Source organism: Pseudorasbora parva, chromosome 17 (assembly GCF_024679245.1).
Source record: "Pseudorasbora parva isolate DD20220531a chromosome 17, ASM2467924v1, whole genome shotgun sequence".
NCBI classification, from domain to species: Eukaryota; Metazoa; Chordata; class Actinopteri; order Cypriniformes; family Gobionidae; genus Pseudorasbora; species Pseudorasbora parva.
Genome location: NC_090188.1, coordinates 3490646 through 3517095, shown reverse-complemented (window position 1 = coordinate 3517095; position 26450 = coordinate 3490646). Strand labels below are relative to the sequence as shown.

Genomic DNA, 26450 nt, shown 5'->3' with positions numbered 1-26450 from the left:
ATTTTTCCCCAAATTCAGATTTTTTTTTTTTTTCGTTTTAATGTCTTTGGACTTCATTTTAATGGTTAAATTACCTTTGAGAAAATCGAATTAATTGAATAATTTAATTTAAGTCTAATTAATTGAAATCACGAAACTTATACACTTTAACAACAGTTTATTAAAAGTTTAACAAAACTTAGTTGTTTAGGGCACTATGAAATACATTTTTTTTTTTTTAAATCAACTCAAATTCCTTTTTATTTTTTACCAAATTCTCTTTTGTTTCAAGTTTTCTGGATTTTTAATAGTTTTGATTGTTTAATTACATTTTAATAATCAAAAAGCATGTCTAATTATTTGAATTCTTTCCATTTTACAAATTATTTTTGCTTTTGATTTATTCATTGAAATTACAAGTTTTGTGAGTGGATTGCTTGACTCCGCACTGCAGAAATCATAGAGCCCTGGGTGAAGTGAGTTCATTAATGAACACCAAATGAGAATAAAACTGATCACCAGTTGGCTAGAAACTCTATTAGGAACTACGACATACAATACGGTTCAAATTAAATGGAAAGAACGACAGTGTCAAATTATAGACACACAAACCATCTGCTGGAGAAAACATCTGCTGTGACTCACTTTATTCAAAATGAGGAATAAAAACACAACCTTTCATGTTTTGTGGGAGATGGAGACTGACTCACCTCATATTATCCTAACACACAATGTAACACAATCACAACCTAAAGCAAACTTTAAAACGAAGACAGCCGGATTTCCTCTTTGTCTCCGGTACAGAGCCAGCGGTGTGAGCGGATGTGCAGAATGTAATCCCTTACCGACGGTGTACAGGCTGGCGTCGGTGAGTTTGTTGATGATGGCCTCCTGGTAGATCCCATCTTGGTTTCTGGCTTCGACCACAGCGCCCACCTGACACCAGAGAAACACACACAGCAGCCACGTTTACATGCACACTTTTTTGTCTTTCCAAATAAAATAATTCAGATAAAAAGATTTAGTAGACTATTTACATCTAAACCGATCTGCGGTTAACATGTGCTGACTTTCAGTCGCAATCATCACACAGAGGAGTTTGTCTGTCGACTCTGTCCTCTCCAGCAGCTGAATGTGTTCACGGATCCCAAAGCAACTCTCAACGGCCACCAGGACTTACGGTTTTATAAAAGCTATTTATTTATTGTAAAGTGTAATCATCTCAGAAAAAATAAATTCTTCTGTCAGGCGCAGTTGAAGTAAAAAGTGCCTGGGACAAACGCTGTAAAAATGAGAGGATGTGGCCGGGCTATGTCTGTGTCATTATGCCAACATTATCTTCATAACCTCTAACGAAATAAAGTTTACCCCTCAGAAAAATTAACTTTCCTCTCAACATTATAGCCTCCGTGTGAGCGCGGCACACGGTCAGTGGTGAAGGCGCGCGCTGTGTATGAACATCACGTGTATGAAGACGCACTAAAAAGCAATCGGGTCAGGTCGCTTACATGGATAAATTTTCCGTTTGATCGGTTCATGAAAAGGTTTATTCCGATTGAGGTGTTTATATGGAGCATTTTCATTCGGATTGGACTTTTAAACCGATTACAGTGCTCCATGTAAACACACACACACTCGTTCACAAGCTTGAGAGTTGTACCACTCGCTGGGATTGCATTCACCCATCCACTGGGTGTTTAAAACACTGAAGCTGGAGATAAGCGACCGGAATGCAGTTATTTTTCCCACATTAAGGTCTTTGCACACCGAGTCCGATATTTTCGCATGCAGTTTTTCCTATTCGTGATCCAAAAAATGTGTCATGCACAGACACCTTGCACACTGAGTCTGATGCGTATTAATTAATGCGTTAAGGAAAAAACGCAAAACAATACGTCTTCAAGTATTGAGGATGTTTTTTTGTCCTCTTTCTTAAAAAGAGAAAAAGAAAGAGGAAATATTGGGTCCATCCAATCCTGTGATGGCGTAGAGAGGAAGGAGAGTTCCACTTCCTTATCTAGAGCATTCATCCAGAGCGATTCAACGTTTACTTCAGTGTCAGTGGCTCAGTTTGATGCTTTGCTAGCGATACTGGACGTATTAAAATGAAGACCACCAATTTCCGTTGATACAATAATATGTATGGTGGCTCAGGGTTGTTAAAACGTCTTTCAAAATGCATTTTTACGGATGCGGAAACGCAGAAAATCAAATCAACCCTTTTCTGAATTTTTTTTTGACTGATGAAATTTTTGGAGGCAGTTTGCAAGCGTAATTGTATCCATATCACTTGAAATTGATATGGCTTTTAAGTATACTGTAATATTGAATTACAGAGACATCAGTATCAGTTTTAGTATCAGTGATACTGGTCTACATAAAAAGCTATTACAACAAATATTTAAAATATATTGTTTAATTACTTTCTACATTAATTTGGAGAGTAAATTATTACAATCTAAAAATATTTAAAAAACGGATGTTAGTTACAGAAAAAAATTGCACTTAATATTTTTTTAATCAATTGACAGAACTAATATATGTATATAAATAACATTTTGGACCCAAATGTATTTTGGATGCTTCAAGAGACTCTAATTAACCCACTGATGTCTCATATGGACTACTGTGATGATGTTTTTATTCCCTTTCTGGACATGGACAGTATAGTGTGCATACACTTGCATACTCTCTCGGACTAAATATAAAATATCTTAAACTGTGTGTGAAGATGAACGGAGGTCTTACGGGTGTGGGACGGCATTAGGGGGAGGAGTTAATGACAGACATTTCATTTTTGGCTGATCTAACCCTTTAATGAGTGAGTCATTGAATCAAGGAAAACGGCACTCTTGGTTGTGATGTTGCTTAACTGTATCATGTTAGAAGTGTTAAAAATTCATATGTTATAAATGCTTTTTAATTTGTACTGCAGTAGGCTGTTACTGAGTTTCAGTGGTTTCGATATCTCCTTGAGAGGCTGCGCGAGCCTCAACAGCACAAACTTGTTACAGTCAGTTCATTACATTATACATTATTATCCACTATTGATCACCACTTACACTAATGAATGCAGAATCACACTTGCACTTATACCCTAGTTATTTTTTTGTTTTTGACGTTTTAATCACCTACTTGTCTGGCTGGGCAAGTAAAATTCTCTTTCACTTGCCCCTTTTCCGGACAAGCGAAAAAGCGTTTATGTCAAGCCCTGTATATATGTGTGTGTTTGTGTGTATATATATATATATATACAGTATTGTTCAAAATAATAGCAGTACAATGTGACTAACCAGAATAATCAAGGTTTTTAGTATATTTTTTATTGCTACGTGGCAAACAAGTTACCAGTAGGTTCAGTAGATTGTCAGAAAACAAACAAGACCCAGCATTCATGATATGCACGCTCTTAAAGGGGGGGTGAAACACTCAGTTTCAGTCAGTGTCATGTCAATCTTGAGTACCTATAGAGTAGCATTGCATCCTGCATATCTCCGAAAAGTCTTTATTTTTTTAATAATTATATAAGAAAGATGCGCTGTTCCGAGTCTTTCCGAAAAAAGCCGAGCGGGTGGGGGCGTGTCGTGTGAGCGGAGCTAAATAATGACGTGTGCAGCAGCGCGCTGTGTGTTGAGTCGAGCGTCATCCCTAACAGCGGTAAAAAAACTTTATTCAAAAAAAAAAAATGGCTTTTAATCAGATACAGCCATACATCTATGATCCGGAATCAGACCCAGAGGCTGCAGTTGAACAGGAGCAGCAGCAAAAACGACTAGAGCAGGACGTCTCTATGTGGTAAGTTACAAGTTATACACTAACTATATAATATGCTTAGCGGCTTGTGTTATTTACATATTTATACTTGAATTATATCGTCGTATTTTTGTCTTTGAAGGTGTACATGTGGGAAGTGCAGTTGTGCACGTGTGTTTGTGTGTTTACGCGTGGTTTGTGTAGACAATTTTAACGTTAGTAAGCGGACTGGTTTTGCACCGCAGGCTAGTGTTTACATAGATAGACACGGAATAGTAGCGCATTTGAATGAAGAAGCGCGCTTATTTAGTTCAACATATTTCCCCCCTTTGTGTATTGTTGTTTGGAGTGCTTTTACAATACACAAACATAAAGTTACACATATAGTGGCCAGCTAAACAAATGTACACGCACTACACATCGCATGCTCCATTGATCAATTAACTATACGTGATCATGTTTGGGCTACTTGATGAGCATAGGCAAAGACACAGACATTTGAAGCACTCTTACTCACAGCCTGCGGTTCTAACGTTAGGACCTTTATCGTTGGGACTGCTCCATCCTTCAGCATTAGGCGATTGGAAAAGCCGGCGTCAAGCTGGGCCTTGTTTATGAAACAGTCGGCACCGAAATGCAGCGAACAGATATAAACATTCGCGCAACTCAGTTGCTGATCCGGAAAAGCAAATTACATCCACTGTTGCCTTAACGCGGGGTTTTGGCGAATCTGTGCAGGACTGTCTTGGTCTGGCAACCAAAAACCCACTTTTTTGGTGACATTGTTATGTGCTATGTGTAATTGTCACCTGTCCAGCATCCTACAAACCAGCGTTTTGATGGGCATAGCCTGTTGCTTTCGCTCTCTCCCTCGCTCTCTCTCACGCGCTTCCGGTAGAATTGTCCGTAAGGCTCATACAAGGAAATTCCGCCCCCACTAACGTCAATGGGGACGCATGATCTCAAAAAACTTGCCGAAACTTATGACTAACCGGAAGTAGTATTTTTGACAAAGAAATACTCCCATCAAACGTCCACCTTAACTTTTGAAACTTTGTCTATGTTTAGTATGGGATTCCAAGTCTTTAACAGTGTAAAAAGATCAGTATGCATGAAACAGCATTTCACCCCCCCTTTAAGGCTGTGCAATTGGGCAATTAGTTGAAAGGGGTGTGTTCAAAAAAATAGCAGTGTCTACCTTTGACTGTACAAACTCAAAACTATTTTGTACAAACATTTTTTTCTTTCTGGGATTTAGCAATCCTGTGAATCACTAAACTAATATTTAGTTGTATGACCACAGTTTTTTAAAACTGCTTGACATCTGTGTGGCATGGAGTCAACCAACTTGTGGCACCTCTCAGCTGTTATTCCACTCCATGATTCTTTAACAACATTCCACAATTCATTCACATTTCTTGGTTTTGCTTCAGAAACAGCATTTTTGATATCACCCCACAAGTTCTCAATTGGATTAAGGTCTGGAGATTGGGCTGGCCACTCCATAACATTAATTTTGTTGGTTTGGAACCAAGACTTTGCCCGTTTACTAGTGTGCTTTGGGTCATTGTCTTGTTGAAACAACCGTTTCAAGGGCATGTCCTCTTCAGCATAGGGCAACATGACCTCTTCAAGTATTTTAACATATGCAAACTGATCCATGATCCCTGGTATGCGATAAATAGGCCCAACACCATAGTAGGAGAAACATGCCCATATCATGATGCTTGCACCTCCATGCTTCACTGTCTTCACTGTGTACTGTGGCTTGAATTCAGAGTTTGGGGGTCGTCTCACAAACTGCCTGTGGCCCTTGGACCCAAAAAGAACAATTTTACTCTCATCAGTCCACAAAATGTTCCTCCATTTCTCTTTAGGCCAGTTGATGTGTTCTTTGGCAAATTGTAACCTCTTCTGCACATGCCTTTTTTTTAACAGAGGGACTTTGCGGGGGATTCTTGAAAATAGATTAGCTTCACACAGACGTCTTCTAACTGTCACAGTACTTACAGGTAACTCCAGACTGTCTTTGATCATCCTGGAGGTGATCATTGGCTGAGCCTTTGCCATTCTGGTTATTCTTCTATCCATTTTGATGGTTGTCTTCCGTTTTCTTCCACGTCTCTCTGGTTTTGCTCTCCATTTTAAGGCATTGGAGATCATTTTAGCTGAACAGCCTATCATTTTTTGCACCTCTTTATAGGTTTTCCCCTCTCTAATCAACTTTTTAATCAAAGTACGCTGTTCTTCTGAACAATGTCTTGAACGACCCATTTTCCTCAGCTTTCAAATGCATGTTCAACAAGTGTTGGCTTCATCCTTAAATAGGGGCCACCTGATTCACACCTGTTTCTTCACCAAATTGATGACCTCAGTGATTGAATGCCACACTGCTATTTTTTTGAACACACCCCTTTCAACTAATTCAACTAATTGCCCAATTGCACAGCCTTAAGAGCGTGCATATCATGAATGCTGGGTCTCATTTGTTTTCTGAGAATCTACTGAACCTACTGGTAACTTGTTTGCCACGTAGCAATAAAAAATATACTAAAAACCTTGATTATTCTGGTTAGTCACATTGTACTGCTATTATTTTGAACAATACTGTATATATATATATATATATATATATATATATATATATATATATATATATATATATATATATATATATATATATATATATACATATACACACACATACAGGGACAGACTGGGGCTAAAAAGCAGCCCTGGACTTTCTTCCAAATAGGCCCATCATCCGGCCATTCGCCTCTAGCCGTGCTCAACAGACACTGTACTATGGTGTACTATGAACTACACTGTACTTGGCCCTCTTTTCTTTAACTTTTTCCCATCCACTTTCTCCTTACGTTTTCTGCTAACCATTCTGCCGCGATTTGATTCCGGGGACCAATCACAAATTGGCTAGTAGGCCGACTCGTCTTCCTCAGTTTTTTTTTGTTTTGTTGCATGTAGCAGTATCTACAGTGTCTTGCGAAAGTATCCAGCCCCCCTGAACTTTGCAACCTTTTGCCAGATTTCAGGCTTCAAACATAAAGATATGAAACTGTAATTTTTTGTGAAGAATCAACAACAAGTGGAACACAATCATGAAATCAATTTCAGTCTCTCGATGTGCAAAACTGATACCCCAAGCGGCTTACAGCTGTATTAACTTAAGGGGGCCGAATAATTTTGCACGCCCAATTTTTCAGTTTTTGATTTGTTAAAAAAGTTTGAAATATCCAATAAATTTCGTTCCACTTCATGATGGTGTCCCACTTGTTGTTGTTTCTTCACAAAAAATTACAGTTTCATATCTTTATGTTTGAAGCCTGAAATGTTGCAAAAGGTCGCAAAGTTCAAGGGGGCCGAATATTTTCGCAAGGCACTGTAAGTGATCATATTAGTGCCCCATTGCTGATGGCTGTTCATATCAGGGGCGTTTCCAGGATTTTCATTTTAGGGGGTTAGCCCCCAGTGAGGGTAGCCTATGAAAAAAAAAAATTCACACTTTAGTTTAGTCCAAATTGCACTATTAACTAGTAGCTTACTAACATTCATAGGATATTGGCTGTTACATATAAAGCTAATATTAATACCTTATTGCATGGCCATATTGTAGCCTACATGCAATAATCGTACCCAGTAATGTTGGCAGGTTTATAATCTGATATCCCAAATGTTAGGGTGGTTCAGGGGCACGGTCCCCTGAGACATTTTTTATTTCTATGACCTACATATGTGCATTTTAAGATGTTCTGAAGGCCAAAAAAGTAGATAACAATAGCTTGAAACCATGTCACTGGGCAGGAGATTATTTGTCTTTCTTATCTCCACATCTCTCTTTTCCTCTGTTTTTATCTTGCACTGTCTCTTCATAATGCATAATGCTTTGACTGATATAGTTTTTCCATTTTCATCAGTGAATAAAATAAACATATGGTTTACATATTAACATACTGATATTTATATGTTTTATAAATAATGTTCTTAGACACGTTAATTTACTGTTTATTAAAGTTTAAGTTTATTAAATTAATTCACAATATAAACACATTCATTACTTATCTTATGCCAAATACAGGCTAAAAAGCTGAGTTATTATTTTATATTATTTACTGAAGGTTACAAATGGAATTATATTAATTTACAATATATACACATTCATTATCAATATGCCTAATCTGATGAAAATGGATTTGTTAATATTTCTCGTTTGTTAATTAGGCCTAGGCTACATGAATCACATATATATTTTCAACTCAAAATGATGAAATTAGACAAAAGTTTATTAATTTGCCTAAATATTATTGTCTTTTGACTTAAAGCAGCAGCTATCAAACATGAATGTTTAGTTTAGTCGCTTACATTTCTCTCACTTGACGTCGAGTTGCGCTGCTGAAATTTATGCTCAGCCTCAGCAGTTTCTGTGTGAACATAAAGCCCGCCATCTCTGATTTGATTGGTTTTCTCAAATATTTTGACATTGACGAGCGGTGACAGGCCAATGAGGCTCAGATTTACGCACACCCATACACCTCTGCTCCTGACGTGCGCTCTGCTCGGAGCCGCTGCGGATTGAAGAACTCAGACTAAAAGACAGGCCGAAGCCTCCCGCCACTTTCATTTGTTTTAAAGGTTAATTACATATTTTTTTAGGGGGGCTGAGGCATAAGTTGAAGCTGCAGCCCCCCAAAAAAGGGCCTAGGGACAGGCCATGATTTTTTGTTGTTTTTTTGCTGACGGCCGGACAGACGACGGCCCTCGATTGGACGGCCGCTCTGGACTTTTGCAGAACGCACAAATTGCCAATCCATCCCTGTATATATATATATATATATATATATATATATATATATATATATAAATAAATAATCTACATCTGCTCTCGTCCTCAGCGGTTTCCAGCTCTTCATGTTTGAGCTGCTTGTAGGTGTCATTTATTCTCTCTGTAAAAGAATCAGTAAGTGCTCAAAGCAAACACTTCTGCCAGACATAAGCGAGATGTTTTCTGATGAGCTGATGGCAGCCGGCGGAGAATAATTACTGTCATATTCATAATCACAGCTACAGATGCAATGGATGCTTTGCCAGGAGATTTAAAACAAATGATTGAGCTAAAAAAAAAAAAAAAAAAAGGAAGGGGAAAACAAACAGATTTCAACGCAATATAAATATGAAATAGAGGATTATATGGATGACTGGCATCAAATATGAACTCCACACAACAGATTTACCAGCGTGTCCAAACCAGCGTGCAATTGTGATGCATTCTGGGAACTTCACTGTATGTAAAGAGCAGATCCTTTAACCCTATAAAGCCTACTTTATCATATTTGACATGCATATTTATAAGGCCTCTAAATGATTAACATGATAAAAAATGTGCTGATAAACCAGTCCTTCTGTCGCCTGATAGTTTAGACGGTTTTATCACGGTTTTATCCTTTTTTCAATATAAATATCAGCATATTTGCATATTTTTGCTCAGTTTGGGCCTCTGAATAATTTTTTTTTGCTCAGTTTGGCCCCTTTCTTCCCCCATTATCTCGCAATATTAAACAATAAGAGCCATAAAAGCCTGAAGTATCTAGGGCCCTATGATATCCATTTTTTTCCTTCTCATATTTCATATCAAATGCATTTAAAAAAAATTCCACAAATTTGGTGTGATTTTCATTAGATGTTTTCTCAAAATCTGTTTGAACTTCATTTTATCTTTTCCCAAATTCCGTATATAATTTGTTAGCCTGACGTGTTCATCCTCAGCTCTAGTCAGAATATGAGTCTGATGCTCCATTGGGCTGTGATTATGGGGCGTGTTTCAACCCAACCAGGAAAGACATCAATTGGATAGACCTACAACCAATCAGAGCAGCGGAGCGACGCATTGTCAAATGTCAACAGAGCTCAACTGCACTGTGTTGCCAAGTCTGCGGTTTTCCCACGGGTTGTTTTCCATTTCCGCGGGTTGAAGCGACCTCAATTATGTGATATATAGACCCAGGAATGCAAATTTTAGGAGCAACCTTTCCAAAATAACACACATTTTACCCCCCGAAAATGTATTGGGCATGTGGGCTTGTTTAGGGCTAGTAGTTGGCGCGTTTTGTTGTAAAAACTTGGCAACCCTGTCTGCAAACATGCTGGAATGAACGGTCTTTGCCGGTGTTGTAAAAAAAAAGAATTTAAGGACACACAGTTACTTACCCAACATGATCATCATTTCTGAGAGAAATAGTGAAGGTGATGCAGATACAAACAAGCTCTCCGTTTAGGATTCAAACAAATATAACCCAAGCCCCTTTGATGACGTGATGATTACGTTACTGTTGATCATCTGTCCGTCATCGGCTAAAGCCCGCCCTGATGATCTCATTGGTCAGTTTCTGTTGATCATCTGTCCATCATTGTCTAAAGCCCGTCCTGACGATTTCATTGGTCAGTTTCTGTTCTACATTTATATTTAATCATTTAATCGTTCTGCATAATTACTCCTCTGTGGATCAAGTCCAGACCGAACCGCCCGAGCTCAAATGTTGTGGGCTAGGCTGAGTTCGGCTGGCATCCAGGCTAGAAATTATTTAGGATTTCCCCCCCAAATTTTTTTAGATATTTTTTTTTCAAATTTCCTATGAAATTTATTGGATTTTCCACCAGATTTCGTAAATAAAATTCTCACATTTCTTTAGATTTTTTCTCAAATTCCCTTAGATTTCCCCCCAAATTCCTTGTTTTTTTTCTGGTCAAATTAACTTCTAGTTATCAAAAAAACGCATGTATGATTAATTGAAATCATGAAACTTATAGAATTTAACACCAACTTATTAAAAGTTTAACAAAAATTACACTTGGGGCACAATTAAATACGTTTAAATTGTTTCCCTTCTGTTTTTTATTTCAAGTTTTCTAGATTCCATTTCATGGTTTAATTAGATTTTAATAATTAAAACACATTACTAATTAATTGAATTCATAAAAACATAAATGTATTAATTTCAAAATACAATTTAGTTTCGTTTTTAATTTCAAAAACTCTGTTTTGTGCATTTCATTTGTATAACAGTCCAATGAAGGCATAAAACATTACATTAATTTATCTTTTAATCATATTAAATCAGACAAACATTTATAAAAAAAAAAATGTTAATAATAGTATTTATTATTATAATAAATTATATATATAGCAGCCATATCACCCTGTAGCCCAAGACTGGTTTCCCACTGAAGCTAAGCAGGGCTGAGCCTGGTCAGTACCTGGATGGGAGACCAACTGGGAAAACCAGGAGCTGCTGGTAGAGGTGTTAGTGAGGCCAGCAGGGGGCGCTCACCCTGTGGTCTGTGTGGGTCCTAACACCCCAGTATAGTGATGGGGACACTATACTGACAAAGAGCACCGTCTTTCGGATGAGACGTTAAACCGAGGTCCTGACTCTCTGTGGTCATTAAAAATCCCAGGATGTCCTTCGATAAAGAGTAGGGGTGTAACCCCGGCATCCTGGCCAAATTTGCCCATTGGCCTCTGTCCATCATGGCCTCCTAATAATCCCCATATCCTGATTGGCTTCATCACTCGGTCTCCTCTCCACCAATCAGCTGGTGTGTGGTGGGCGTTCTGGCGCAATATGGCTGCCGTCGCATCATCCAAGTGGATGCTGCACATTGGTGGTGGTTGAGGAGATTCCCCCTTCTATGTAAAGCGCTTTGGGTGTCTAGAAAAGCGCTATATAAATCGAACGCATTATTATATATATATATATATATGATACATTTATTATTATTAGCGTTATTATTATTATTACATTGAGATGTAGTTAAATTCTACTGTCCAACACTAATATATTTCTGTTTTAAGTTAAACTGAACTTTTATTTTGACAGGTTGCTGTGAAGAGTTTCTGTGTGTTTATGGAAAAATGATAGTTTTTCTCAAATTAAACGGTAAAATGCTCATGAAGTGACTCTGGAGAGGAAGTTCATGCATTCATGTCCTCACACAGTGAGACGGCAGAGAATGAAAACACAGCAAGTGTCACGCATGCTTCTGTGTGTGTGCACTTGTTTTTGTGACATATCAGGACACAAATGTGTATAATGCCATGGGTATGACACAGGTATTGCAGGAGAGGGTGAAATATGAGGACATTACACATGTCCCCACCTTTCAAAATGCTTATAAATCATACAGGAGGAGTTTTTTTTTTTTTTTGAGAAAGTAAAAATGCAGAAAGTTTCCTGCGATGGGTAGGTTTAGGGGCAGGGGCAGGGTGTGTGTGTGTGTGTGTGTGTGTGTGTGTGTGTGTGTGTGTGTTGGCTAGGTTTAGGGGCAGGGGCAGTATAGGGGGATAGAAAATACAGTTTATACAGCATAAAAGCCATTACGTCTATGGAATGTCCCCACATTTCACAAAAACATGTGTGTGTGTTAAATTAAACCATTCATTCACACAGACACACGCAGAACATGCAGGATTCATATTTAAATCTTCAATCTTTAAGTCTTTTTGCGGTTTAATATTCACAGACACTAGTCTATATTACGATTTGATTTAAATGTGCTGACCTGCTTTTGATTTATTCATCAAAAATGTACCAAATTCCACGTAATTGCATCCGTTTTTATGACTGGATTCCATCCACGTTATCCGCATCACAAAAATAATCAAATATGAATCAACAACAACACGTGCATAGAATTTTTTTTATATTTTTGTCTAAATATTCAATAAACTGTTCCATTAAAAAAAATCTAATGTCAGGCTTTACAGAGTTCAAATATTTCCCGTTTTGCGTTCATTGGAGTTATGAACGTCAGAGGGGTTTCGGAACAACATGAGCAAAATGATTACGTTCTAAATAGCTTTGATTTTGCTGCATCGCTCAGGATTTTCTCTTTCAGCGCGGACAGACACATTCTCCTCAAGCCCAGGATGTGATGCAACATGGCCTGTATTTGTGCTGAAGGAGGCAGATCGGCTCTTACCTTCAGAAGTCCTCTGATGTGCTCGTCGTGCACCTCCGCAGTGGACGCGTCCGGTTTGAAGGTGACCTGGAAAGAGCCACACACACAGACACACAGTCAGTGAGGGGAGGAAACACGGAAAGGGCTTTCCCTAAAGGCCAAGATGCATCGATCGCTGTATCAGGAAGACAGATCCTCACCAGAGCGACCCTGTGTTGATATCAAACCAAACACTGAGTAACCCAATCACTGTATGCCACAGAACTGAAGATCATTATGCGGAGAGAGTGGGGCGGATAAAACATCCTGTGTGAGAGGATCGGGGGGAAAGATGAGCCACAAGATGTCACAAACACCCACAACACATAATTAAGATAAAGCTGAAATCTGAATGAAACAGATACCGTCCAGCACGATGATCAATCTGAACAACAGGAAGAAGAACAATTCTCTGAATCTTTTACAGTCCAACACAAGTTTTGTGAGTAAATATAAATAATGTCTTTCATAGCTCACAGGTTCAGTTCCCAGGAATCGCATGAACTGAACATGAATGCAATGTGGATAAAAACATCTGCAGAATCGCACAAATATAAATAATTCAATACAATTGAAGTTGTATATCATTGTTTAAAGCAGCTTCACAGAACATTAATATTTCAATGTTACAATCAGAAAGCAATAATTTTCTTTAATTTTCTTTTTTTTTAAAGGTTTTTAAATTATATTTTTAAAAATATATAAATAAAAAATAAAAGTCTAATTTTTTTATTTTAAACGTTTTTTAATGATATTTTTAAAAATATTAATAAAAAATAAATAAATATCATTAAAAAACCTTTTAAAAAAAATAAAAGTTGAATTATTTTTTATTTAAAGGGGTGGTAAAACACATTTTTTTAAAGGCTTGATTGTACACTGTAACGTGTTCATGCTTCGTTTTAAAAAAATTGCATTATTTTTCATACATTTTACCTTTATTGCACGCTGTCGGTCTGATAGTTTCCTGGTTTTATGAAGCCGGTTCCTCAAAAATACGCAATGGGCTCAGATTGGTTAGCTGGCCCAGCTGTGTTCTGATTCGCTAACCGCCCAGCACACTCCAGCCTATTCTTCTCCACAGCAATTAAAAATGGCCTCGCCCCTTATTTAATATTTTATAGGGGTTTATGTAAATCTTTTACCCGCTGATGTCAGCGAATCTGGAGGAATGTCTGTAGTCCCTACCGGCCTTTTGCTCTAGTCCTTAGAAATTGATTTCTTTAAAAGCAAACATCTCCCTTTGCTTTAAACTTTGAGCGTTGTAGCTTTGCAGATGTTTTTTATTAGCCTAGAAATCTAGATGCCCCCTAACGTCAGCAAATCTAATCTGCCGCGAGTGTCGTATAGCAACTCTCAATACACTTCTTAGCTGTAAACGGCAAACACTAGTCGGGCCAATCACATCGTTTATAGAGTCGGTGGGTGGGGCTTAACATAAAGACGGCCGAGTTGCGCTCGTGCTTCTAGTAAACACAGAAACTGGCGAACGGCAGTCTTTCGAATCAGCTTTGACCGCGACTCTGGAAGACTTGGAGTTAAGCTTTTCTCTGAGAAAAGAACAAAGAACGGCACTGAAGTCATTCTTAAAAAGGGAAGATGTGTTCGGAGTTTAGCCGACCGGATACGGGGAATGTTTAATCTATCAACGAGCTCCGCTTCACCTTCGTTGCTCTGGTTGGTTGTAGCGCTATCCTATCGCGTGCAGAGGGAGTTTGAAAGACAACCGTTTATCCGCCCCTCAGATTGAGCTGTCAGTGGTGAGTTTCCAGACCAAACATCTTGATGTGGGTCTGGCTTGTCAGGCTAGTTGTTTATGCTCAAGCAGCAACATTACACGCTAGCTAAAGTTAGAAAAGTGAAATTGGGTTTTACCACCCCTTTAAAAAAAATGTAATGATATATTTTAAGATATAAAATAAAAAATAATTAAATAATTAAAAAACATTTTTTTAATAAAAAAAAAAGTTTAATTAATTTTATTATTTAAAAAGTGTTTTAATTATATTTTTTAAAATATAAATAAAAACATAAATCATGTGTAATAATTTTCAAACAACAAATAAAAGTTTAGTTATTGTTTTATTTAAAACGTATTTTTTTTTCTTCTTCTATTTCTCTAAATTAAGAAGGTAATTACGGGCAAAACAATAAATAGTCATCATTAAAAAAAAATCTATGCCCAACACATTGTTTTGAGCTAATTCAATGACACAAATAGAAATATTGACAAAATGTAAATATGCTGACTGTATGATATACATAAGCATACTAGTAACAAACGAGAATATGAGTAAGTCCATAATGGATTGACTCTGTTAGGTCTGATCGTTCTCACATGGCCATGACTGTGTTTATGGTTACACATGTATGACTCCAGCTGTGTTGTGAGTGGTTTGTGGAGTGACTATCATCAGTGAGACGTGTGTTTGTGTGTGAGTGTGTGTGTGTGTGTGTGTGTGTGTGTGTCACAGGAGATAAGTCTCACACTTCAGCATCTCACGTCTGATGGAGGTCTGATTGCTCCACAGCAGGTCAATGCTGACGAGCTTTCAATTACACTTACTGTGTGTGTGTGTGTGTGTGTGTGTGTGTGTGTATATACACGCACACACTTACATACAGGACTCGACATTTACTTTTTCAATGTGCTTGTCCTTCGTCCTTAGATCGGTCATTCACTTGCCCAAGTAAAAAAAGTTACTTGTCCGGAAAGAAATTGCATTTGTGTTGTAAATGTAATTCTGAAGCGATGTTCTTGTCAGTGTTTAATCAGCTTTGATATATTTTAATCTGCATATTTGTGATATGTTTCACCTTTATAAAGAGCATTCTCCACTAATCTTATTAAACTTTCATTTTAAAATCTAATATTTTATCAATATATTGAATTAGAATAATAAGGCACTATAGGGCTGTTACCAGTCACATTAAATCATAAACACTTAAAAATTACAAGTTAATACAATTATTAACTGCATTAAATAACGTTATGCGATTGTTTTAAATATTTTTAAATATACAAATAAGGAATGTTGGAAAAAATGAAGCTTTTAAACATGAAACTAAACCAGTAGGCGTCAGGTCAAACAATTCGTCCAAACGACTGATTTGATTTGTTCACTGATTTGGGTTACTTCAGTGATTAGCATACGGCTTTGTATCAGTAGAAACCCTGGAGTATATTCAAATGAACTTGCGCATGCCCGGATATAAAACCAATCTTCAATTCCCGCACCATATGCAGATTTAATGGAGTTCAAGTCACGGAAAACAACAGGATTTGTAAAACATCCACTTTCAAAACATCACATTATGTATGCAGTGACTTTATATAAATCACGGTATATATTTTGTCAGTTCATGCATTTGATGCTTTTAGTGCCACGCGGTACAGTTTTTGAGCTACAGGAAGACAGAAAAACCACATGTTTAAGTCTGTGAGACACAAAAATACAGGTCCTTCTCAAAAAATGTGCATATTGGGATAAAGTTCATTGTTTTCCATAATGTAATGATAAAAATTTAACTTTCATATATTTTAGATTCATTGCACACCAGCTGAAATATTTCAGGTCTTTTATTGTTTTAATACTGATGATTTTGGCACACCGCTCATGAAAACCCAAAATTCCGTCAAAAAAATGAGCATGTCATGAAAAGGTTCTCTGAACGAGCTATTAACCTAATCATCTGAATCAACTAATTAACTCTAAACACCTGCAAAAGATTCCTGAGGCTTTTAAAAACTCCCAGGCTGGTTCATTACTCAAAACCACAATCATGGGTAAGCCTGCCGACCTGACTGCTGTCCAGAAGGCCATCATTGACACCCTCAAGCGAGAGTGTAAGACACAGAAAGACATTTCTGAACGAATAGGCTGTTCCCAGAGTGCTGTATCAAGGCACCTCAGTGGAAAGTCTGTGGGAAGGAAAAAGTGTGGCAAAAAACGCTGCACAACGAGAAGAGGTGAGCGGACCCTGAGGAAGATTGTGGAAAAGGACCGACTCCAGACCTTGGGGGACCTTTTGGAAGCAGTGGACTGAGTCTGGAGGAGAAACATCCAGAGCCGTCGTACACAGGCGTGTGCAGGAAATGGGCTACAGGTGCCGCATTCCCCAGGTCAAGACACTTTTGGGCTACAGAGAAGCAACACTGGACTGTTGCTCAGTGGTCCAAAGTACTTTTTTCGGATGAAAGCAAATTTTGCATGTCATTCGGAAATCAAGGTGCCAGAGTCTGGAGGAAGACTGGGGAGAAGGAAATGCCCAAATGCCTGAAGTCCAGTGTCAAGAACCCACAGTCAGTGATGGTCTGGGGTGCCATGTCAGCTGCTGGTGTTGGTCCACTGTGTTTTATCAAGGGCAGGGTCAATGCAGCTCGCTATCAGGAGATTTTGGAGCACTTCATGCTTCCATCTGCTGAAAAGCTTTATGGAGATGAAGATTTGGTTCTTCAGCACGACCTGGCACCTGCTCACAGTGCCAAAACCACTGGTAAATGGTTTACTGACCACGGTATTACTGTGCTCAATTGGCCTGACCTGAACCCCGTAGAGAATCTGTGGGATATTGTGAAGAGAAAGTTGAGAGACGCAAGAGCCAACACTCTGGATGAGCTTAAGGCCGCTATCGAAGCATCCTGGGCCTCCAGAACACCTCAGCAGTGCCACAGGCTGATCGCCTCCATGCCACGCCGCACTGAAGCAGTCATTTCTGCAAAAGGATTCCCCACCAAGTATTGAGTGCATAACTGAACATAATTATTTGAAGGTTGACTTTTTTTGTATTAAAAACACTTTTCTTTTATTGGTCGGATGAAATATGCTAATTTTTTGAGATAGGAATTTTGGGTTTTCATGAGCTGTATGCCAAAATCATCAGTATTAAAATAATGAAAGACCTGAAATATTTCAGTCGGTGTGCAATGAATCTAAAATATATGAAAGTTTAATTTAGAAATTTTGAAGTTTAGAAAGCAAAAGATGCCTTAATAATCCCAGAACTAAGATAGAGAGAGAGAGAGAGAGAGAGAGAGAGAGAGAGAGAGAGAGAGAGAGAGAGAGAGAGAGAGAGAGAGAGAGAGAGAGAGAGAGAGAGAAAGAGAGAGAAAACACACTGCCGTGAAAAGCCTGGGGGGGAGAGAGAGAGAGAGAGAGAGAGAGAGAGAGAGAGAGAGAGAGAGAGAGAGAGAGAGAGAGAGAGAGAGAGAGAGAGAGAGAGAGAGAGAGAGAGAGAGAGAGAGAGAGAGAGAGAGAGAGAGAGAGAGAGAGAGAGAGAGAGAGAGAGAGAGAGAGAGCGCAGACACAATGATGTCATCAGTAGTACAACAGCAGGAATATGATTACAACCTTGAACAAGGTCTCTGGTTTGTAAGGAGCAGCTAATCACATCTCAGCGCTATGAGAGAGGAATTATAAAACATCAGAGCCATCAGGAGAACAACATGAGGAGACGAGAGCCAAAGAGAAACACTGATGAGGGAAAGGAGGAAAACGACCAGATTATTTCATTAGGAACGAGGAATGAGCAATGTAAACTCATGACACGCTGCAAAACATGATTTTCTTGTTTTAGATTTTGTCAATATCTAAATATTCTTAAAAGTCAAGATACATTTAGACTAGATATGATTTACTAGATAAGTTTTCTTGTTTTCTGGAAGAGTTTTTGTTTAAAACAAGCTAAATGATCTGGCAATGGGGTGAGAGAAATAATCTCGCTGCTGATTGAAATATTTTTACTGGATTACTGGATCACTTTCCCACCGCGTTCATTTTAATAAAATCAGTTCAGTTAGAGAACAGACACTACAATTAAAAACTGCATGTGTCTGTTCTTTATAATATGATTGAGCCGCTGAGGGAGAGTCACAGCACAACCGCTGCAGGAGTCAGATATACTGACAGTCATGGATGAGCTCGTGATGAGAGCTGAGGTAAACGCATCCGCGGCATAGATTCACAGCGCGTGTTCAGTCTGGAGTGTTTTCAGTTCATGCCTTTGGAAGCTTAACATTCGTATGAATTAATTTGAGAAGTTGAAACACTCACTTTGCTCCGCCAGCCGCACCGTTTAAACATGAATGCCTGAGGCTGCAGCTGCGAGCTGTGCTGTGAGTGTGATCTCCATCCCCCATGAACGGGTTGAAAACATGTGGAAAGGGCTCCCTCTGATGGCTGTAGTCTTTAGCCTCTGGCCAACAATTCCTCCGATGACGCAAATTGACAATAATTGTGTCATCAGAGGAATTTTTCCAGAAATAAAATGCATAAATCTCTTGTCTCAGGGGGATATGGGGGGAGAAGCATATGCTGATACAAAGCCATAAGCTAATCGCTGAAGTAACCCTTTAAATACAGATCTCTTACGGTGCATTCATTTTTTTAATGGCCATACGATCACAGTCAACACCTAAAATGTGCATAACAGTCTTTTCTAATCAATGCATTCAAAATGTCTTGAAATGATGATCTTGTGTTTCAGTGGCTCACCTTTGCCTTGACGAGTCTCTTGGCGGTCTTGATCTTGGCCTCACAGAACGCCCCTCTGTATTTGGCACTCACATCAGTGCCAACGGTCAGGTAAGGGGGCTCCTCCAGTGTCTGTACACACACACAAACACACACACACGTCGATTAATGATAATGTAACAGAGGAAGAGGTCAAGTCTCTACACTCAGAGAAGAAAAGGTTAGTCCGACTCTTAATGTATAGAATATTTCTGTTACAATCATGGCATGGATTTATGGATTTAGTATTAATAAAATAATTTGGTTCATTCATTTTAATTTGCAATAAAATGTTATGAATTAAACAGCTCATAAACAAACTTTATCAATAGAACAAATTGAAACAACCAGTTCAAAGTATGCAATCATTTTGGCAGAAAGTGTTCTTTGAAATTGAGTCAAGAATAGCGTCCCGTTTCAAGCATGGAACTGGAGAAATGACTGAAATGTGTGTTCAGGCTAGTGTGTGAAGCCCAGTTAAATCACTGTCGAATCAGCCAACAAACTGAAACTGAGTGAACAACAGGTGACCAACTTCATTCACAAACGATTACAACTGTAAAGTAAGACAAGTAAGCACAATTACGCTTTAAGCAAGTACTGACGTCTGAATATAGAGTATGAAAACCATGATCAGCGCACAGGAGCATTTGAGTGTTTTGAAAGTGGAGTGAGTTTTATCTGTGTAAGCGCTCGGTGAAGAGCGTCACTGATGTACACCAATCAGGCACAACATTATGACCACTGACAGGTGAAGTGAATAACACTGATGATCTCTTCATCACGGCTCCTGTTAGTGGGTGGGATATATTAGGCAGCAGTGAACATTTAGTCCTCAAAGTTGATGTGTGTGAAGCAGGAGAAATGGGCAAGCGTAAGGATTTGAGTGAGTTTGACGAGGGCCAGATTGTGACGGCTAGACGACTGGGTCAGAGCATCTCCAAAACTGCAGCTCTTGTGGGCTGTTCCCGGTCTGCAGTGGTCAGTATCTATCAAAAGTGCTCCAAGGAAGGACCAGTGGAGAACCGGCCACAGGGTCATGGGCGGCCAAGGCTCATTGATGCACGTGGGGAGCGAAGGCTGGCCCGTGTGGTCCGATCAAACAGACGAGCTACTGGAGCTCAAACTGCTCCAGAAGTTAATGCTGGTTCTGATAGAAAGCTGTCAGAATACACAGAGCAGCTCAGTTTGTTGCGTATGGGGCAGGATAATGTGCCCTGCCACAAAGCAAAAATGGCTCAGGAATGATTTGAGGAACACAACAACGAGTTTGAGGTGTTGATTAAATAGGGTAAACGGGATATTCACCCAAAAATGAAAATGATTTCATTAATAACTCATCCTCATGTCGTTGGACATCCGTGACACCTCCGTTCATCTTCGGAACACAAATGAAGATATTTTTGTTGAAAGCTGACGGCTGAGAAAGGCTTCAGACAGGCCTCCATTGGTGTTCAGTACACTCCCACTGACACACTCACAAGACCCATAAAGGCACTAAAGACGTCGATACAAAGTCCATCTCACTACAGGGGCTGTACAATCATTTTACGACGTGATGAGAATAGTTTTTGTGCGTAAAAAAAATCTAAATAATGACTTTATCCGGCAAGTTATTGTCTTCCGTGTAGGTCTCGGACGTGAACTCAGGCGGTAGCGGCTCCTCCTCTTCCGGGTCATGTATTCGAACGGCGGATCTGCCTCATATTCTCGCGCATGCGTCGAGTTCACGTCAATAACTTTGTCGCAAAAAGTAAAAAAATGTTATTTTGATTTCTGTGCGCACAATAACTATTTTCGTCGCATTGTAAAATGATTGTACAGCCCCTGTAGTGAGATGGACTTTGTAATGCCGTCTTTAGTGCCTTTATGGGTCTTGTGAGTGGGTCAGTGGGAATGTACTGAATGCCAATGGAGGCCTTTCTGAAGCCTTTCTCAGCCGTCAGCTTTCAGCAAAAATATCTTCATGTGTGTTTCCGAAGATGAATGAAGGTGGTACGGGTGTCCAACAACATTAGGAGTAATTAAAGAAATAATTTTAATTTTTGGGTGAACTAACCCTTTAAGACATTGTTATAGAAGATGTTTGACATCCATTTGAATCATCTTAAATTAAATTCAATTAAATTAACTTAAATTAATTTACCTAAGTAAATTAAATTGAACCATCTCACAGATTGTACCATATATTTTGTTGTACTGAGAGAAATAATTAAAGACCTCTCATCTCCATGTGAACGCACCATTAGCGCTTCAGTTTTGGCGGGGTCTCTCTCATAATCTGTGATTTAAGTATAACGTCACCTTACACACACTCGGCCAGCACACCTCAGCTCTGAGCAATCTCTACACTTCATCTTTTATTGATCTTAAGATGACAGGGAGAGCAGGAATAGCATGTGTAGGTGGACTGGCTCTGTGTACCTGACCCTGGCGACCCGTCTCTCTCGTTTGAAGAGTGTGTGCTTTACCAGCGAACAGGCCGAGAGATAACCGACCCACACACCCACTCACATAACATCTTAACCAACACAGACACAAGGGTTCCCAAGGCTAGTGATTGAGTCATTAGACATCCAGACACCCACAAGAACATGACGTAAAGACCTCACAGACATAAGACATAAACGCTCTCTTCAGTCCAGCTTTCTTCATATCCCCAAGAATCAGAGATTAGGACTTTGGGAAGATTGGTTTCTGCAAACATCAGCCAGTTGTTCCCTCAAGGTCTGGACTTTTCTTGAGAGCCCAGATTACATTAATAAAATAAAAAAAAAGAGTCAAAGGACCTTAATCATGGACAAACATCTGAATGTGCTACTCTAAAAACCATTTGGTGTAGAAACTATTTTCACTAAGAAATTCAAGAGGTCAAATGCAAAAGTCATCAAAAATGAGATAATGATATTGAGCGAATGGTCTCCACACATAGTATACGTGTATCAAATGCTTTCGCTTCAAATCCACTAAATCCCATAATTTAGTGTACAACTTAATCCCAGCGTCACCCAAGCGGCTCCTCCCCGTTTCTCTTGGAGGCAATACTTTAGTGACTTAAACTGCAGTTCATCAACTGGCCACTAGAGACAGGCTCCAGAAGGAGCCTGTCACCGCGCGTTGAGCCCCATGTTAAAATGCCCAACTTTTCAGCACAAAAAACATGTTTAAAGCCTGGTAAAAATGGTGGTTTTGGACTGTATGGCTAATTATGACCTTCATGACAACAGTGAGGGGGGTGAATTTTTTTATAACTCATTCATTTACATTATATAAAGCCTTAAAGTTCTGCCTAATTAAGGGCGTGGCCACTTTAATTGACAGGTGGATAGCCGTTTATCTGTGCATGACACGAGGCCAAAATGGCGACGGCCAGCTCGTCTCTACTTTACGCTTCAGAACTGCTCTTCAGAATCCTATGGGTGACTTCACGGACACTACGTCCATATTTTTTTACAGTGTATGGCGTCAGCCCATTCAGAAATACCAAATTGTTGGCAGAAACCACTAAAGCTACTTCCATTTGTCAGCAAAAGCCTGTTTACAGAAACCAATCAGAAGACACAAATCGAATCATATGATTTAAATATGAATGATGGCGTTTTTATTACTCAACAGGCAAGTATGATATTGTATTGAACAGATAAATTGTCATTTGTAGCTCTCTTACAGAGGTCAGATCATGTGAAGATCCTTTCATTATGGTTGTCTTAGCAGTATGATAATCCTGTCCAACCAAAACGATGTCTACTGCAAAATGTATGCAGTTTTATTTTATAACCACCAGAGGGCCAAATGTTACATAGTGCACCTTTAACACTAAGGGCCCTATCATACACCCAATGCAATGTGACACCAGGCGTGTTTTTTGCTAGTTTCAGCCAGACACAGTTTTCATTTTCATGTTCTGCTCCACGTTGTTTAAATATCAAATGCACGGGCACATCTGCTCACCAATGGGCATCTGTTCTGAGAACCAGGTGTGTTCAGGAGCATTGTTGGTGTGTTGCTATTTTGAGGAACTGAAAAGGACTGACCACTGACCAACACAAACCGGCTCTAAAGTCAATGGGGCAGTTTTTGTGTGTTATTTATAGGGCGTGTTAGTAATATGAGCCTATAGGCGCTTAGGCTGTGGACAACATACACTCTGATTATTACACACACACAGGGACGTGCAGCACCACATAAACCAAATATTAAAAATAAAAGGATTACAATGTAAAAGATTATTATTGTGTACTAGGCATGTGCCGATATAAATTTTTCATGTTGCGCTTAATTGCTTTAATAAGTTTTATCACGATATACGATATTATCACGATATTGAAATAAGTTGCAAAAAAAAGTGTTGCCATAGCATAACAGCTTTAAGAACTATTTTTGTAATAACAAAAATAACTGAATGTTTAAATACAATAGTGCACCAAAAATATACACAGCTCTGGAAAAAAAAAGAGACCCCTCATTGAGAAATCAATGTTAAGTGGTCTCTTGATTTTTTTCAGAGCTGTAAAAGTAAAATTTTCAAACAGATTAAAGTGCAAAAGAATTAGGCTATAAAGAACAACAGGTAACAAATTACAATAAGGTCTCAATATTTAATGCATTAACTAAGATTGAGCAATAGCTACATTTGGGACAGAAAGTATAATGTTTTTGGTAATGTTAGTTAAGAAATACTGATCATTGTTAGTTTTATCTTAGGTCCATTAAAAAAGTTATTTTGATTTTAAAGTTATTAAACAGTAACTAAGAAATTAACATTACTTAGAATGATTAATTCTTTATAAGTATTTTTCATTGTCAGTTTGGTAATAATGAATTAACATGTTAACTAATGAAGTCGTATGTCTCAAGTTTTACTGAACAATAACGAATAATTAGAACAGTTCTAATCATTAGGGCACGTTGTAGTCCAGATTAAAACATAAAAATGTTTAAGTTTGAAAATAAATAGCCTATTAAGTCTTAAAGTATTAAGTATTTGGTGCTGTGATGATCAACATTGAGATTACAAAAAACCAACGGCTGTTTTAAAAACTACACGTGTTTTTGTTTTGTTTGCGTGTTTCCGGGGTAACCGCCGCATTCTGCAGTTCATCAGCGCCCTCTGCTGTCACTGAGCGGCACTTCAGCAGCTCGTCTCCTTCACCGGTTCATGTGCTTCTCATTTACATCTGAGCGCTTCCCTTTGATGCAGAATACAGCGGTGTTAAGCATTTATACGGTTGATGGGCAAAGTATTCTTGAGTGCATTATAAAAAAATGTATAATTGTTAATAATTTATTTACGATATTTTAAAGAGCCCACAATAACAATATCGTGCATACTCATTATCGTGATAAATCGCATTATCGAAAATCGGCACATATCTATTGTGTACATAAAGATAAAAATGCCATAATGGATAGTCATTGCATGTATCAGAATTACCTTTTTGCAGTAATGACGAATGAAACTGGCTACTTATTTAACCAATCGTGGCAAACACACACGGACTAGACCGGTCAGGTTGAGGGTGTCTGTATTCCCCAATGTAAATAGTGAATCCGCCATGGAGGGCTTTTAAAGGGAATGGGAGATGAGACGTTATGCCTAAAACACACCCATGACTCATTAAGAGACGAGGTACAATCCTTTTGGACCATGAGCCTGGCACGCCGACTGTTTTTCCTGTCGTTAAACTAGCAAAAGTGGATTTGAACGCGCCCTAATGGCACCTGCACAGTGACTGTGTGCTTAGATTGTTACAATAGGGGCCGTAAAGATGAATAAATACCAGAACAAATGTATTGCTCATAGTTAATGCTTTAACTAATGATAACTAACAGAAGTGTTACCAGTTGAGAATTGTTTTGCAATGGCATTGTGACTCCCTGAACATTGTTTTGCTAACTGTGACAAGACGCACTCAGTCCTTTAGTCTTCAGCAGAGAAAGTGAAGACTGAAAACCATCACACCAGCACTAAAGTGTCAGCAAATGAAACACAGCTGCTACATTTAAACTCACAGCTTAAACAAACCACGGACTGCCAGATGACAAGTGCCTTAACCAACACACAACCACAAAAAGAGCAGAATGTTTCTGATGATCACATGATTAGGTACAGGAAAGAAAGCATGTGTTTTGAGTGCTTTAGGCTTCACTAAACGCACTGGCCATGGAAAGAAAGAAGCTGAACTACTAACGCTAGTATTCAATAGTTTCCTCAACATAAAGCTGGGCAAAGACAAGTGTAACGGAGAGGTCTGATTCAGTCTCATCACAGTCCACTAAAACAAGAGACGCTTCATTGAAAAGCGATAACAACAAACAGAACTGATTTAGTAATCGTTGGCACTTTACAAAGAACTTAATCAATATGTAAATGCACAGCATCAGCACACATTACACGGGCCACAACGATAGCATTTCACCTCATTTTATTGTATAATTTCTGTAAAATTCTGTTTAAATCCCATCTAAAAACAAAGGACTTCCATTGTCTTTAAATAAAAAGAAAATTAAATTATTTTATATAAAAAACAATATCAGAAAATGAAGTTCAATTATTATTAAAATGTTAAAAAAAACTTTTTACAATTTAAATAAAACACATAACATAAATCTCATTTTTTGCAGTAATGAGAAATCAAAAATCTTTTGGTTCTTGGTGAAATGTGGCCGTGGCCTGTTTTAATGAGTTTTACCCTCTTAACTGTGAGTTAATGACCTACTGGCAGACTTTCTCAAATCTTCTTTGTGCATTTTGCACATTCAAAATGGCATTAGCTGAGAACTCATTTCTGACATTATGGCCCAACAGCAACGGCTGTGAAGGTAAGACTGGTCAGTAATGTTTTAAAAACTCAATGGCTGGTCAAATGGCCACTCTAAAGGCTTTAACACGCTTTTATAACAGTTTCTATCAGCAGCAGTGAGACTAATGGCTAACGTATAGGAATAGTGATATACAGTACAAATATGCTCTAAGGGAAAGGCAGTACAATTCCAATGTATGTGTACAAATCTTTTGTGCTCCACAAATGGCAAATAAAACTTTGATTAATTGATTTAACATATTACTGTGACAGATCCAGCACCATCATGTGACAGTGACACTAGAGTTTGACTGCGTTCAGTAAACCGCTGAGCCATTTCAAGTCTTGCCGATGATACTTTCTATTCTTTTGCTCTCTGTCTGAGGTAACTATG

At 38.5% G+C, this 26450-nt stretch overlaps 1 protein-coding gene across 3 annotated transcripts in view; it reads right to left on the bottom strand.

Annotated features, from left to right (window-relative positions):
- Positions 1-26450, bottom strand: part of arid4b (AT-rich interaction domain 4B) — a 151363-nt gene that overhangs the window by 65745 nt on the left and 59168 nt on the right. For all 3 annotated transcript variants that reach the window (XM_067420933.1, XM_067420934.1, XM_067420935.1), the window contains exons 3-5: positions 19236-19346; positions 12724-12789; positions 825-915 (exon numbers count right to left, since the gene is read on the bottom strand). In XM_067420933.1, coding sequence (XP_067277034.1) covers positions 825-915; positions 12724-12789; positions 19236-19346 — 268 coding nt within the window. The remainder of the gene's footprint in view (positions 1-824; positions 916-12723; positions 12790-19235; positions 19347-26450) is intronic.